Below are 15,230 nucleotides of genomic sequence, written 5' to 3'. Positions count from 1 at the left end.
CACCCCAAAACACTAACAAACACGTCAGTACACTCCTATCTCCTGTCCTGCTCCTTGTGAGGCTGAAGAGACAAAGGGATCTGGGCTCCCAGCTGTGCTGGGCGACCTTCTCAGGGTCCCGCAGAGCAGCAGCACCCTCTGACACCCTCTGACAGGTCTCAAGCCAGCAGCCAGGTGAGCAGCACTTACCCCGTGGTCTGCCAGCTCAGAGCCCTGTGCCTCGTCTTCATGTGATGCAATTTTCCTTCCCTTTAAATACAGAGGGTTATAAAAGGGATTTTGCAGCATCAGGCAATTATTCCAACAGGCAATCAGTGGGAAAACACGCTTACCCCGTCTTGTCTCTTGCCTCAGCCTCAATTGCTTGCATCTCCCAGCAATTGAGTGCAGCATTTCCCAGTTAGCTGACCCTCTCTTTTATAGTCTGATCCCACGTACTCTGTTCTGCACATATTCCCTAGCTACAAACATCCCTGCAAGTAAATTTTGTGCAGAACCTGACACGTGGAGTACATTTACAGTGCTTGTGAGCGTAGTTCTCTGTTTGAGGTGCTTTTTGAAGATGTGCTGCTGCACCAATAAATTCTTGCAGATATTTGCTCCTCTTTATTCTGTTTAACTGAGCAAGAATTTGGGTGCATCCCCAGTGTTGGGAGCTCACCAAGTAGCCAGGCAATCCTTTTTTCTTCTCGTTCCCATCCAGCTATGTCCCCTCTTTCCACCCACTGCCTCGTTAATCTTATTACTGTGTTATGTCTTGTCCTGCTTGGCCAAAGTGTTTCAAAGACGTGCGGTGTATGCTGTAGGAGCAGCCCTTCCCAAAGCTGATGGTGGTGCAGAGAAGTAGGCATGAAGGTATGGAGAAACTCCTGGACCTTTGAGGGCAAAATATTGCTTAATCCGTTTTGAGAGAAGCAGGCGTGCTTTTAGGGTGCCGCAGAAACAAATAAGCAGAGGCACTGTGGGAATTCTCTCAAATATTTATCTTGTGAATTATTAACTGTGGGGAGGAAAAATCAACTTGGGGAGCCTGGTTTGAGGCTTAATGGGACAGTTTTGTCCGGGCTTTCCGAATTGGGCCAGCAAGCTGCTAAGTTTGTACAACTGCAGGTTTTTTCCAATTCCCTTTCCCTGTCCTCCCCTGTAGGGTTCATTTGTGACCTCATTAACTTAGCGCTGAGTAGGAGGGGTAGAGTCCCCCGGTGAATCTCAAATTTTAATTTGCAGCTGCTATGCTCCGACGTGTTTTTAAAAAGCAGTTAATTATTAAAATTAAAGTCACCAAGTAATTATCTTCAGGCTTCTATTTGGACCAGAAATCGATTTTCATTTCATACATTGGAGTAAATTGAGGGTTTCTCAGGCTGTTTCTCTTCTTTATTACTGTCTGCTGAGGCAACAGGCCCATTTGGAGCCCTCTTACACCTCTGAAACCACGTAAGAGGTTGGGATGGACGATCTCTTTAAAAAGCTTAAAAAAAATTAATAGAAATATCCTAATAAATGGATTCAGTGCTTGATCAGAACAACCAGAGTCACAGTAGTGACCATAACACACAGACTCGCTGTAGACTCGCTCAGAACACACACGCTCTGTTTTCAGACACCAAAACCTTCCACGAATGCCACCTAATTTTCCCAGTGTTGGAGTCCTGTTGTCCAGGTAGCACGCAAGACAAATTTTATGTGGAATACTAACGTGTAGAAGCTGCTCCAGAAGTTCATCTCGCTCGGTCACCTCCAGCTGTTGGCGTTGGACTCGTGGCCGTGCAGCGCAGGAGAGCTGCACGTGTAGCCCCTGGCAGGTTTGTTTCCTTTTTTTTTCCTAATCAATCATTCAGATTTCCTAAATAAAATCTAGATTTTATCTAGATCATCCAATATCTCTGCAATTAATGCACGTGAAGGCTACCACCAACTACAGCTTTCCTCCTCTCCGGTTAAGAAGCTGGCTGAAGTGATCACCACCACACGATCCCTGGAGAATCCTCCCAGTCAAAGTACTGTCAGCACATAGTTGGGGCACGAGACAGGGCTTGATGATCCTAAAATGAGGCAGAAGGAGCTGCTGAGCTGATGTGGAGGCAGCCCAGCCTGCTTTGGGCTGGATCCCGTTGTGATAAATGCAGGCAGGGCCTCGGAGCGTGACCCCACCGCCGTGAGAACCGCCCCGCGCCGCTGGTGCGCACGAAGCAGCCTGCTGAGCTTTAGAGCAGCCCCTGCCCTACCCCGACAGCCTGGCCTTCCTGCAAATTCACTGAGAGGAGAAGAAAAGCATTGCTGAGCTAGCAGACAGCATGTTTTAAATGATACTCTCTGAAATAGCCTTAATTTTGAGGCCCAGAGATGTGAATCTCTGCTCCCCAACTGTTGATGTGTCTCCGTGTGCGTGTATTTTTGCTGGTATGTAGATGTAACAGATGGCTTGTAATGTTAGATTGAGACGCAGCTGTTAAAATATTAGCATGCATATAGATGGGTTTTGTTTGCTGTGCAGAACAGTTCTTAGGGTATTAATCCAGCAGATTACGTTCTTATTTCACTTTGCATCCTATTATTTAAACATAGCTGGATCGGATCGGTGTCATGCTCTGTTTCTTTCTGAGTTATATTCCAAAAAAACCTCACGTTTCCATTTTTAAAGAGGCTTTATTGTATTACCTGAGTGCTTTTTGGTTTTCAATTTGGACAATAAATACTGGGCAGAGCCAAGAAGAGTTCCCATCATGGGCAGCCAAAAGGAAATCCCTTTGGCATGGCTACTTGTGACAAATGTGTTTTTTTTCCATAATAGTAGATTGCAAATCAGTGAATAGTCTTAGTGGGCATTGCAAGGCATTGGAAGAAGTATTGGGGTTAGATTTATGGTGGACCTTTCTAGGAATAAAATGTCATTTAACCTATGGTGGGGTGCACATCCCATGTGGGCAGGCGAGGCGTGAGAGCTTTGGAATGGCAATTCCTGCTTTCGTGTGTGAAAGCAGCTGTTTGGGCCAGCAGGGGAGTTTTGTGGGAGGATGTTCACAGCAGCCTGGTGACCAGGGGAGTAGCAGATCGCTTCCTGAGTTCATCTGGTGTGTTTTTCCCTGCAGCCTCCTGCCTGCAGAAGGCTGTGCTGCTGGGTTTTAGTGGTGTCAGCACTCACTCTCAGCCACAGCGAGAAGTCTTTGTCTTCTGTCTCGTGGAGCAAATGATCTAAAACTCAGGGGTTTGCCTTAAACATATCCTTGTAACATCTTCTGTGTCCAGCTGGCTCCAGGGCACTTAAACTCTGTTATAGGTGGCTGTGAACATGTTGGATGTCTTCAGCACCAGAGCTCAGGGTGTGATGTTAACCGGCCGTAAGGTCAGCTTAGCTGTGCCCTGCTCCTCCTCCAGTAACATCTCCATTTCACACCTCCTGTAAGGTTATTAAGGTGCTAAAGCAGCAAAAAACTACCCTTAGAAAGCATGAATTGATCAACCCGGAATATATTGTAAAGCATCCCGGGACTACAGGAAGAATATTTAGATGCCAACACTCACAGGTCTCCTCATTCAGGACCTTATCCCGACTTTTCACACTACTGCTGGTCCAAAGGCAGCACACGGGGCTTTGAGGTGAGTTTCATGGCCAGTTCCTACCAATCTTAAACCCAGGGCAGGATATAGGAGGCAGGGGAAAGGGCAGGGGGTCAATTAACGTGGCCTTGCTGTGAAACTGCACCCTGAGGCGCCCGAGGTGACAACTCGAATTTGTCCTCGTTTCACAGCCGGGTAGGAGAGCGGCGATGACAGCCCCACAGCGCACGGTCCCTCCTAGGGCAGTCGGCACACCACGGATTCCCCTCATTAGTCTGTCAAGAAGCACTTTGGCCTGGGTGTCGGAATTAGGCAAACAGAAGTCTTCTCCCATTCTCATCCCAGCGGAAAACACGTTAATCCTCCTGGGCTTTGCGTTGGCCTTAATGTTGAGTTCTGAGATGTTCTGCTCTGTAAGAAACCACGGCTAGCAGAATCACACATGAAGTGCTAAAAACCATCAAGCCTTTGAGGAAAAAAAAGTAACTTGTCTTGAATTGAAGGAGAATTCAGCGTTGGTTATGTTGTATTTTAAAAGTCCAGCTTGCCTAATTTTGTTCTGCAGGGGCTGTGGTGGCTGTTAGGTGGCAGATGCTGTCGTTCTGGCAGTAAAAACAAAAAGGTGAAGCTACTCTGACTGGGTTTTTGAAGCTTGGCTATGCCTTTATCTCTTCTCATGCCCCCTATTTTTAGAAATTCCCTTCTTATAAGCTCTCAAGAACTTGATCTTGCTACCGAATCCATTGTGCGCTCTCAAGTTAGCGTCAAGTCTTCTCACAGACCTCGATACCAAACCTTTTCCCTCCTTCACTCAGCAAGATAAATTTTGGAGTGTTTTTATCCTGCTGCTCTTCAAGGAGACAGACCTCCCTGCAGCTGGCAGAAGGAGTTGGTGAGTCCCTGACATGCAGATCAGGCCGCAGTGGCAGAGATGAGAGAAGGAAAAAGTTGTTATCACTACTGCTCCACTTCTCATAATGGATCTCTTTCTCCTTCCCACAGTGACAACAGCACTGGGAGCATTTTTCGGCGGGCATCAAAGCATCAATCGCGCTCAGCTTGTACTTGGAAGGTTGTCTTTGCAACCACAGGATACAGAAATGTGTTATTTAAATTGGAGGGATGGTTCTGTCAGGGCTTACGGCTCCTGCCGAATAGTCTCTCGCTTGTCTAGGCAAGCGTGCTGAACAGTGTCTTGTCTTAATGGTGCCTAAAACACTGGCCAAGGGGCTGCAGATTTATTTCTCTGTATTTTTTTGGAGTTCTCCCAAGCCCGTCACAGCAGGCATATGGAGAGGAAGGAGGAAGTCCGAGCCGTCTCAGCTGTCTTATAAAAACTAACACTTCTTGCAAATGGAAATCGGTTCCAGGACCACCCATCTGCATTCGTCAGCTCCTAAACAGAAAGATCACATTTAGGAGAAGTGCGGTTTGACAGATGGATGCCGTCTTCCCAGTGTCTTCCAAAGGAACTTCAGAATTTAAAATGAAGCAGGAGACCTCTTTAAAGAACAGGAACAGATGGCTTTGCCTTTTAGTCATATAGACAGAGATTGATGTCATTTTTTGTCCTTTAACTACTTTCATCTATATCTTTTTTTCCCTGTAGTTGAGAAACCGACCTCAGCTGTCTGTTCAAGCCCAGGAAGCTTAGGGTGCTCGGCATCGTTGCTGCCCTCTCACGAGTAAGCCAGGTGAAATAATTGGACTTAGGTTTTAAAGTGAATAACGGGGTGATTGGATCAGTCTATAACACGAGAAACATATAATCTCCAAGCACACTCATTTCTTGGCATTTTTAGCGTTAGAATGACTCGATAGCTTATTTAGTAGGGACATCTATTTTTAGGAGTAAGTTAAAACAATCCTCATTGCAAACAGAGGTTTTGAGCTCACGTCAAAGCAGGCGAGGTGGGATATCAGGGGCTGTGGATTAGGAGGTTTGTAACAGTTCACACAGAAAATGTGTGACTCTCCTTTATCCGTGCTGAGCAGTGGCCAGAATTGTGACCCCGTTCTGCTTTTCATGCCTGCATCACTCTGTAAAGATTAAAATAAAAAGTACACTGCATTTCTCCAGACAAGGAAGTTGATGGTGAGGTCAGCTTTGAGTGTACACGACGCTGTGTTCTACCCAAACTTTGTCTTGGCACTGTGCATTAAAAATAGGCTTTGGCACATAAACGAGCCTGCTGCCCTTTGAAAATATGATCTGTGGAGTAAAGCTGCCCTTCCATAATTCCTTCAAGGTGAGCAGGCACGGATTGTTTCTGAAAGAAATGAAGGGACTCTTACACACCTGGCTGCTCGTTTTCATGCTCTTTTCAGTCCCTCATTTTTTAGGAAGCACCACTTAGGTTAGGTCAGGACTCTGATGTCCAGCTTTGGCTCCAGCAGCTGCTCAGCCCTGGGCACTGCCTTGGAACAAGGCCCTGCTGGCATCCCTTCGGCGTGGGGACCTGTGGGGTGCGGGCTCCAGGACATCTGGTGAGCTTCAGAGGAGCAAGCAGAGGTCGGAGCCATCAGAGAACAAATTGCCACTGCCTCAGGTAAAGCAATTCTGCCTGGAACAGTCTCTGGAGAGCACCCACACGAGCTGCTCTGCTCCCAGAGCCGTTTAGTTGGATGAGAAGTGTGGTTATCAAACGGGAGGCAGCACCACGTTTGGGCAAGGTAGCAGTTGTCTGAAGAGTTAAATCCAGCTGGGGAGGCAGCCTGGGAAGCACTGTGCCCTTTGAGATGCAATTCCAAGTTTTTTTTCTAATGAATAGCAAGCTAAATTCAAACACAGGGCAACACAGACAGAAGGAGCAGGGTGGATCAGGACAGAAGGAGCAGAGCAGATCCTATCCTGTGGCTTGCCTGAGACAGGATTCGCCCTGAGGCAGTTGCTGCCACCGGAGAATTGCAACAGCAATTGATAGTCAGAGCATCAGAGCATTGCTCTTTTCCCCTGAGCCCAAGGGAAGGAAGCTTCCCTCCTTCCTTCTGTGATTTTGTGAGGATGCTTCCTGGCCAGCTTTGTGTGAAGAGAAAGGAATATGTAACCGGACAGAGAACAGAAGGATCACCAAAATCTTGCTGTTTAAATGTTGCAGTTATGTCACTTCCCAAATAACAAGCCAGCTCAGTGACTACTGCTGAGCAAAATAAAGAGAATGGTTTATTGTCTCCGTAATGCACGGTTCCACGCTGTCGTTACAGCTAGAGTTACTGTTCTTGCTTTGCAACTGAGAGAATTTGCTATGTATACAGGAGGAAGAACCTGCACAGATCTCTGTGGCTTTCCTTTCCCCTTCATCCCCTCCGGAAAACCAAAAGACCAAAGGCAAGCAGGCAACTTCAGCTCGCTGGCAGAAGACAGCCATGAAACCATTGCCCAGGCTTTGTCTTTTCAGCAGACAGGAGCTGTAGGGACAGAAGGACCCAGGGCCACGCTGCTGGGAGTGGGGAGATCTCTGAAAGGACCTGTGCTAATGAATAAGAAGATTCTGGGGAAAAGGGGAAGAGGAGACTGTGCTGCAAGGTGGAGAGCTCAGAGAAAAGCAGTGATGAGTTATCTGATACACACCTGCGTGGCAGAGCAGGGGAGGGATGCGAGGGGACTCAGCCTGAAAGAAATCAGGCTCATAATGCAGTTGCTGTCAGTGGCCTTGAGGGAATTTACATGACCATAAAGCTTTTTCTCAGAGGTAGAAGGACCAGGGGGTGCACAGCTTCACAGACATTACTCCGTTAGGTGATCTGGCTTATTTTAAGTACTTAAGTACCTTCAGGAGCACCACAGGTATTTATCTCTTCTTAAACATTTATCTCTGCACTTTCCTGGATCTCCCAGGACTTGGCCTGAATCGTTGAAATTTGTTTGGCTGTTTTATCTCCTCTTGTCCTTTTTTTTTCCCCCTTTTCCTCCGCACGTTGAGCTGTTCAACAGGCAGCCTTCAAAAGCACAACCCACTCGAACAGAGAGCCTTTTGTTAGGAGCCGAAGTGGAGTGGGGCTGAATGGGCTAAATGTCATCATTTGCGCTGCTTCCCCGGGCAAGATCATAAAAAAACCCCTCTCTTAATCTCCCTGCCTTCATTTTTAATAGTGTAAAACAATCTGTAGATGGAAGTGACTTTTCATTTTGGGAGCTGCAAAGAAGGAGTAAGATAATGTTAGAGTTAGGCTGCTTACGGGCACGGTGCTGGTTGAAAGAAGCTTCTCTTCCTTGGCCTTAACAAGGAGTGGTTGTCGAGTTTTCCCTTTTTCTGTTGTCCAGTGTAGCCTCTCCATGATTTTAAAATAAAGGGACTTGATATAATTCATGAGAGAGTTTTTGTTTGCCTGCAGTTCAAGAGACAGAACAGAGAGAGAGAGGCCTGGAGCTGCTGGGAAGCAGAACAGCCAGCCCTAGTGGAGCAGTCCTATTAAATTATTCCTATTTAAGTAGATTTCTTCCGTGTTGTTTGGGGTGAGGATGTCTCTACTGTCTTTTGAGGAGTGTGCCAAGACCATAGTCAAAACCAGACTTGCTCTTTGCAGGGATAAAGAACTTTAAGTGCAGCTAACGTGCCCTCTGGGGCACGAGGGACTTTGCCAGTGAAGATTCAATTACAGCAGCGTTACCTCAGATGTTCCAGCATCTTCATCCCAGCCCCAGCTTCCATGCCAGAAGGGAGTGAGTTTCTGCAGATCCTTTATCTGAGAGCGTTGGCCCAACATTTCTTGAACTCCAGCAGCTCGGTGCTGTGCCCGCTGCCCTGGGGAGCCTGTCCCAGTGCCCGACCACCTCTGGGTGCAGAACCTTTCCCTCACCCCCAGCCTGACCCTGCCCTGTCCCAGCTCCACGCCCAAGGATCTTCCTTGCCCTTCTTGAACATTGGGACCACGTCTGCCAGCTTCCAGTCAACTGGGACCTCTCTGGATTCCTAAAACCCTTGAAAAATAATTGATAGAGGTGCTGCGATGACACCAGCCAGCTCTCTGGGATGAATCCCAGCAGGTCCCATGTGTGCATCCAGGTGGAGCAGCAAATCCTGCACAAATTTGGGGTTGATTGGCCCTTGCAGCAGCCACCAGCCCGGAGCAGGGTGCAAGGAAATGCCGGTGCCTTTGTGCTCCCTCGAGCCTGCCTCCTGCTTCGTCCTTGCCCTGCGGTGGCTTTCCCCCATGCACACCTTGAGGTGAGCTGGCACCTCCCTAAAGGAGGGAGCTTTGTGCAAACCAAACACATCCTTAGCGAGGGAGAGCAGGAAAAGAGAAATTTCGGAAACATCTTAATGGAAAATCGTTAAAAAGAAAAAAAAAAAAAGAGTAAATATTTGGTCAAGGAGAAAGTTTTCTGTGGGTAACAATGAGCTTGTAAATGTAAATACTTTCCAACTGTTGGTTCCTTTTTCCTCGTCGATAGCTGCAGAGGTTTTTGCTGCCTCTCAGGTAAGCCATTGCCAAATAGTTACGGCTCCGTTGTTATGTGACGGCATTTCCAGAAACCTGCAGCACCGGAGAGAATTCAATCAGCTTGGTAAATACTAATTCTATTTACAAACTTCAACAAAATCCCAACGTGGTTGTGTCTTGTATTCCCTCTTGCAAGGGCAGTCTTAAGGAGGAGATAAGAAAGAACTGAAATGTGAAGCTTTGCCTTACTATTTTTGATAATTCTCACTCAAATAGTCACAGCAGATGACCTCTTTCTTGGTGGTGGTCTGCTCTGCCCTGTAGTTTGGGGAAAGAAAATGTTGAATTGGTTTAAAAGACTTTCCAGGAAACTGCTGCTAAAAATGTAATCTTCCTAGCTCTCAAAACAGCCTACTCTTCAGCGGCAGCAAGATTTAGGTTTTTCTATATATAGCAGGTTCAATTCTGCTACTGCAGCAGACTGAAGATTAGATTTCTTGCTAATCTTGCCAGGCTGTGGAGAGGGGACTGGTTTCAACATAATGGGCTTAGAAAAATGTATCTGGAAGAGGGTTCGTGTTAGCTTACCCTGCAGTATTGCCCTTGAGCAAGCAACTGTCACCTTTTCCCTTCAAGCTTTATTTGAAACACAAGCCAAGGAAAAGAAATGGCTTGCTGGAGGGCCACTGCTGGTTCTGCACTTTGGAGGTAGCAGAGTCATTGAACAATCCTACAGTGTTTCGTTTCATTCTGGTTTTTGTTTTATTCTTGTAAGTTCTGATGTATTTTGCTATTTTGTAGTAACCCTTAACAGAAAAAGTAATTGATCTTGGGTTAATATCTAAAGATATTAAGGCTTTGGGTGGTGGTCAGAGATGGGAATTAGGTATTGCCTCCTGAAGAGCTGTGAAGCCATAAGAACAAAATGAATCCATGCTGGATAACAAGAAGATAGCATGGATTATCAACGTGCACTGCTTTTCATGAAGTCACAAGTCTCTGTTCTATTTCTTTCCTTATTTCTTACCTTCAGAAATGCTTAAGAACAGCTACACGTTGGCTGTTTGTGATCGATTTTCTCTCAGTGCTCCCAAGTGCTTCTGTCGCCGCTACCACCACGACTTAAACCTGCTACAAGGCAACGAGTAGCACAAGACACCACTTCTTTGCTCTCATTCATTTCCTTCCAGCTTTCATTTCAGAGATTTCTGTTGATTAGGTAGAAAGAGGCATAGCTACTGTAACTTCACTCTGCTGCCCTGCTGAAAATATTAAAGGAATAGAGGTAGGATTTACAGTTACTGTGTAGGGACATGAAAATCGTATTTGAAAAAATCACAGTGTGTTTTATTTCCGTACTGTGAAGGAGTGTTGCATTGTCTGATACTCCTCAGATTGTGGTCTGGTCAATTGAATTTTTTTTCTTCATATTATCCCTCTAAATAAGCACTTAGCCATTCATGCCGTCCGTCATTTAACCAAGCAGTGCAAAGAAGTGCATGCGACATTTATTGGAGGGTGTGAGCCTGAGCCTGAATCCTCAGAGGTGTTTAGCTGTCTAATTCCCATCGATTTTGATGCAAATTGAGTACGTAAATGTCCCTTGTGAGTCTTTGTCACTGTCCCCAGGCTTCTTACTTGCCTGCCTTCCTAAAAATGCGTAAGTGCTGTATTATGATGATCACTTCTTCCAGCAGGAAAAGTTCAGAAAAAGAAGGTTCTGGTTGTGAAAGCCCTAACACCTCATTAGTCAAATTACAGCTTCCTGCTGAAATGTTCTACAAAAGCTGCCGTTTGAAGCTTTTGAATTCTGCCTTTTTCTTTTCCAGCCATTTCATCCGATGGTGAATTTGGAATGCTCCAGAGATTTTCGACCCTTCCTGTGCGCCCTCTACGCTCCCGTGTGCATGGAGTACGGCCGCGTCACCCTGCCGTGCCGCAGGCTCTGTCAAAGGGCATACAGCGAGTGCTCCAAACTCATGGAGATGTTTGGGGTCTCGTGGCCCGAGGATATGGAGTGTACCAGGTGAGCAAACCTGCCTTGTTTCTTTCAGGATCCCAGAGCAACATTTCAGATCATAAAACATCCCAGATCATACTAAAACGGACAGTTTTAACGTGTTCCATTACCAGTGCCCTTATTTTCCCTTCCGTTTGTGTCACAGCTCGTTTCCTGGGGAGGAAACTGAATTCATGTTTCTATCATCTGCCCAGGAGATGAACTGAAAATTTCTGTAGGCAATTGCTGTAAGATGTGCGTGCGTATTGAATGAATGAATCCACCAATCTAGTTTTCCTCTTCTTTGCCATATCTGCAGACCTGGCTTTCTTTGCTGTACCAAAGCAGAATGGATGATACTGCTCAAAATTCCTCTGAGAGTTCTGCAAAGTTACACACGCTGGAGATTAATAGCCCCTTTCTCTGAAGGGGAAGCTGGCTGGTTTTGCAGAGCGTATAAAACCCCTGTTTTCAGAGATTCTACCTCTTGTTGAGCACATATGGAGAGACGTTTTCGGCTTTAAGTTACACAAATCCAGGGAAGTGGTCACGGCACTGAGCCTGCCTCAGTTCAAGAAGCATTTGGACAACTCTCTGAGACGTGTGGTTTGAGTTTTGGGTGGGCCTGTGTGGAGCCAGGAGTTGGACTCAGTGATCCTGTGGGTCCCTTCCAGCTCAGGATATTCTTTGATTCTGTGAGCAAAGGATTTGATGATGTTCTAATCTATTTGAAACAGAATATATGTGTAAATGAAAGCAATATCTTCCTGCTTTTTTTTCTAATAAGTGACTGTAACAGCTAATAAAGTACAGGAACACGGTCAGGAAGAAATAGTCTCTCTTACAGTTGATAGGAGAGGATGAAAAACTTCTTTTAGCAACAGAGTTAAGTCAGAGGATGCTTCTAGGTGCTGATAATCTGGATCAAAGATTGCTCTTAGCCTGTGCTCCAAACGGGTGCCTGGGTCCTTTAGGTACGGCCCACACCAGTAGTGAAATTTCAAAACCAGAGATAAAGCTACCAAAGCTTCTCTGTGTTACTGTTAGAGGGACAGAACATGAACTGTGGCAGAGGAACCTGCATGTTTAACTTATGCTGTGCTAGCTGAGGAGATAACATCTGGCAGAGGCAGCTATGCGTGGAATCCCTCCAGTCTCTCCTTTAAAACTTCAGACTGCATCTCCAGCAAACCTTAGCCTGCCATCAGTTTTACCTAACTGCAGGAGAATCTTCATCATAATTCCAATTTGTTAATGATAGTAGCAGTGCTAGGTTGGCTTTTTGGTCTAGCTAGCTCACTATCCTGTCTGATAGCTAGTGCAGTAGCGTAGGGAAGGGGTTTAAAATGTTTTATAAAGTCGTTCTTCCTTAAGCATGTCATTTGAGTTTACAGTAAACCTAAATTTAGACACTTCCTGAGATGGATTTTGTATCCTCACCTTTATGCTTAAGGCCCCAATAAGCACCTTATCCATTTATTTCTGTTTTATTTTGTGTAGTTTCACCATCCACTGAAGTCTGGGAAAATAAGTTCTAGACTTTGTTTATACGTAATGTGGTATTTCACTCATTACCCATTCATTATTTGCATTAACTTTGTTTTCTCTCCAGTCCGTGTGTCTAAAGGCAGACACATAAATGATGTTGCTGGGCTTTGCAGAGTGTGTGCATATTTCTTGTAAATAATTCTTGTCTTCCTTTCTAGATTCCCGGATTGTGATGAGCCGTATCCTCGCCTCGTTGACCTCAGTTTAGGTGGGGAGCCCACAGAAGAGGCCCCAATGGCAGTGCAGAGGGATTATGGCTTTTGGTGTCCTCGAGAGTTGAAAATCGACCCCGACCTGGGTTACTCTTTCCTGAGGGTACGGGACTGTTCCCCTCCTTGCCCAAATATGTACTTTCGTCGTGAGGAGCTCTCCTTTGCTCGCTACTTCATCGGAGTGATCTCCATCGTCTGCCTTTCTGCTACCTTGTTTACCTTTTTAACTTTTCTGATCGATGTCACAAGATTTCGCTATCCCGAAAGACCGATCATATTTTACGCTGTCTGTTACATGATGGTGTCATTAATTTTCTTCATTGGCTTTCTGCTTGAAGACCGAGTAGCGTGTAACGCATCGAGCCCTGCCCAGTACAAGGCTTCCACGGTGACCCAGGGCTCTCACAACAAAGCTTGCACCATGCTTTTCATGGTGCTCTATTTCTTTACCATGGCTGGCAGTGTTTGGTGGGTCATTCTCACCATCACGTGGTTCTTGGCAGCCGTGCCAAAATGGGGCAGCGAAGCGATCGAGAAGAAAGCGTTGCTCTTCCACGCCAGTGCCTGGGGCATTCCGGGAACTCTCACCATCATCCTCTTAGCAATGAATAAAATTGAAGGTGACAATATTAGCGGCGTATGTTTTGTTGGCCTCTATGATGTGGATGCATTGAGATACTTTGTCCTTGCACCCCTCTGCCTCTATGTTGTTGTCGGAGTTTCCCTCCTGCTAGCTGGCATTATCTCTCTCAATCGGGTTCGCATTGAAATCCCGTTAGAAAAAGAGAACCAGGACAAGCTAGTGAAGTTCATGATCCGGATTGGCGTGTTCAGTGTTCTGTACCTCGTGCCACTGTTGGTTGTAATTGGCTGCTATTTCTATGAGCAGGCTTATCGAGGTGTGTGGGAGACGACGTGGATTCAAGAACGCTGCAGGGAGTATCACATCCCGTGCCCCTACCAGGTGAGAAAACCGATACGAGACATTTCAGGAGTGCAGAAACCGGATATTGAGGCTTTATGCTAAGCCTTAATTGTCATCCCTAACTCAAAAGTGCTGCTCTTCCTACAGGGGAAGTTTCTTTTCATTCTCAAGGTATTTGGATGATGTCTTGGGCCTTCTGGAAGACTCAATATTGCTGGGAAGTTGGAGGTTTGCATCAGCTGCGTGGTGCTTCTTTTTATAGCTAATAGCTTTGGAGTTTCTGGTCCATATGGTACCTACACAGGATATAAGATGCTATTTTAAACCGACTTCAGGAACATGTCTTAATGAGTTTATTTCTGGCCTTTAGGTATGTGGTAGAAGTTCTGCTCGGAAGGAGTTTGGCATTTAAGCTCAGTTGTCATCAGCCTCCTTACTGCTTTTTTGAGTGCTCATGCTCCTGTAATGGTTTTGTTGCCTTGATCAGCCTGCGGGTTCTGTGCTCATTTTAAAGCAATTCTGTGCTCATTTTAAAGCAATCTATGCATGTGTCAGAAACATAAAATCTTACTTGAAATGCCTTCTGATGAAAACCAGAGGTTACAGCTCATCCGTGCTGGTTGGTAAAGAAAATTACACGTACCTCCTCTGTGTTTAATTGACTTGTCACAGGAACAGCATTAGATACCAAACTGTCCCCTGTGTATGTCACTTACGTTGGTGCTGTTGCAAAGGAAGTATTTGTGGAAGTATCAATTACTTGAATCCTGCTTTCCTTTTTGGAGCCAAAGTAGCCAGTTGGTTTTGGAATGGTATTTATTAAATGCTTTCAAATAAGATGCAGAAAATAACTTTATTTCAGGAAGATTGTACAGCAACCATCTAGTACATAGTTGCACAAGCTTTTTTTTTTTTTTTTTAAAAAAAAAACACGTTTTTTTTTAAAAAAAAAAAAAAAAGTTATTATTTTGGCTCTAAAGCAGTTAAAACACCAGCTGGGTCATCAGAGCTCGCATTTTAATGCAATAAAATATCACTTAAAGGTTTGGCTTAGTTTATGTAGCTTGATAATAATCCTTTTATTACCTTTTAACCCTTTTTATTGTTTTCTCTGTTAAATTTTATTAGGGTGTGACTCTTCCATCCAATGTGGGAGCATTTTTATGGCAGGAAATATCTCTCAGTGGGTGTGTTCAGTTTCATTTGCTTGATTGGACTCTTCATTGCTGCAGTTTTTAATATGTTAAATTGATTGCTGCCTAAAAAGAGGGAAAGAGGGGGACAGAGTTTTCTCAGCTAATTCCAACTCCCCACCCATACACCAATCTGAAATGCGTATTGCTTTCTCAGAAGGTAGAACAAAAAGTATTTTAAACGTTGAAACCTCTGCTGTGTAAGGACCCAAATCCTGGCTGGTGGAATAATGAACACATGTAGGAAAATGCTACCCAGGTCTCTGGAAAACCGTTAACATAATGGCTCAGCAGGAGTCAAAAGAACAATAATGGTTTCATTCACGTCAAATTGGGTTGAAGGACCCGTAGAGCCGAGGGAGTGTTAGGAGGATTTTTCTTCTAACCCAACCAATTTTTTTTGTGTG

The 15,230-nt window shown here is 45.3% G+C and overlaps 1 protein-coding gene across 4 annotated transcripts in view; it reads left to right on the top strand.

Moving 5' to 3' along the window:
• FZD3 (frizzled class receptor 3) overlaps positions 1-15,230 on the top strand; it is a 53,428-nt gene that overhangs the window by 15,551 nt on the left and 22,647 nt on the right. For all 4 annotated transcript variants that reach the window (XM_032185224.1, XM_032185227.1, XM_032185226.1 and 1 more), the window contains exons 3-4: positions 10,776-10,972; positions 12,652-13,669. In XM_032185224.1, the coding sequence (XP_032041115.1) occupies positions 10,776-10,972; positions 12,652-13,669 (1,215 nt within the window). The remainder of the gene's footprint in view (positions 1-10,775; positions 10,973-12,651; positions 13,670-15,230) is intronic.

Source organism: Aythya fuligula, chromosome 3, assembly GCF_009819795.1.
Source record: "Aythya fuligula isolate bAytFul2 chromosome 3, bAytFul2.pri, whole genome shotgun sequence".
Lineage (NCBI taxonomy): Eukaryota > Metazoa > Chordata > Aves > Anseriformes > Anatidae > Aythya > Aythya fuligula.
The sequence above is the reverse complement of the archived record's forward strand: the minus strand, read 5'-3'. Positions and strand labels throughout refer to the sequence as shown.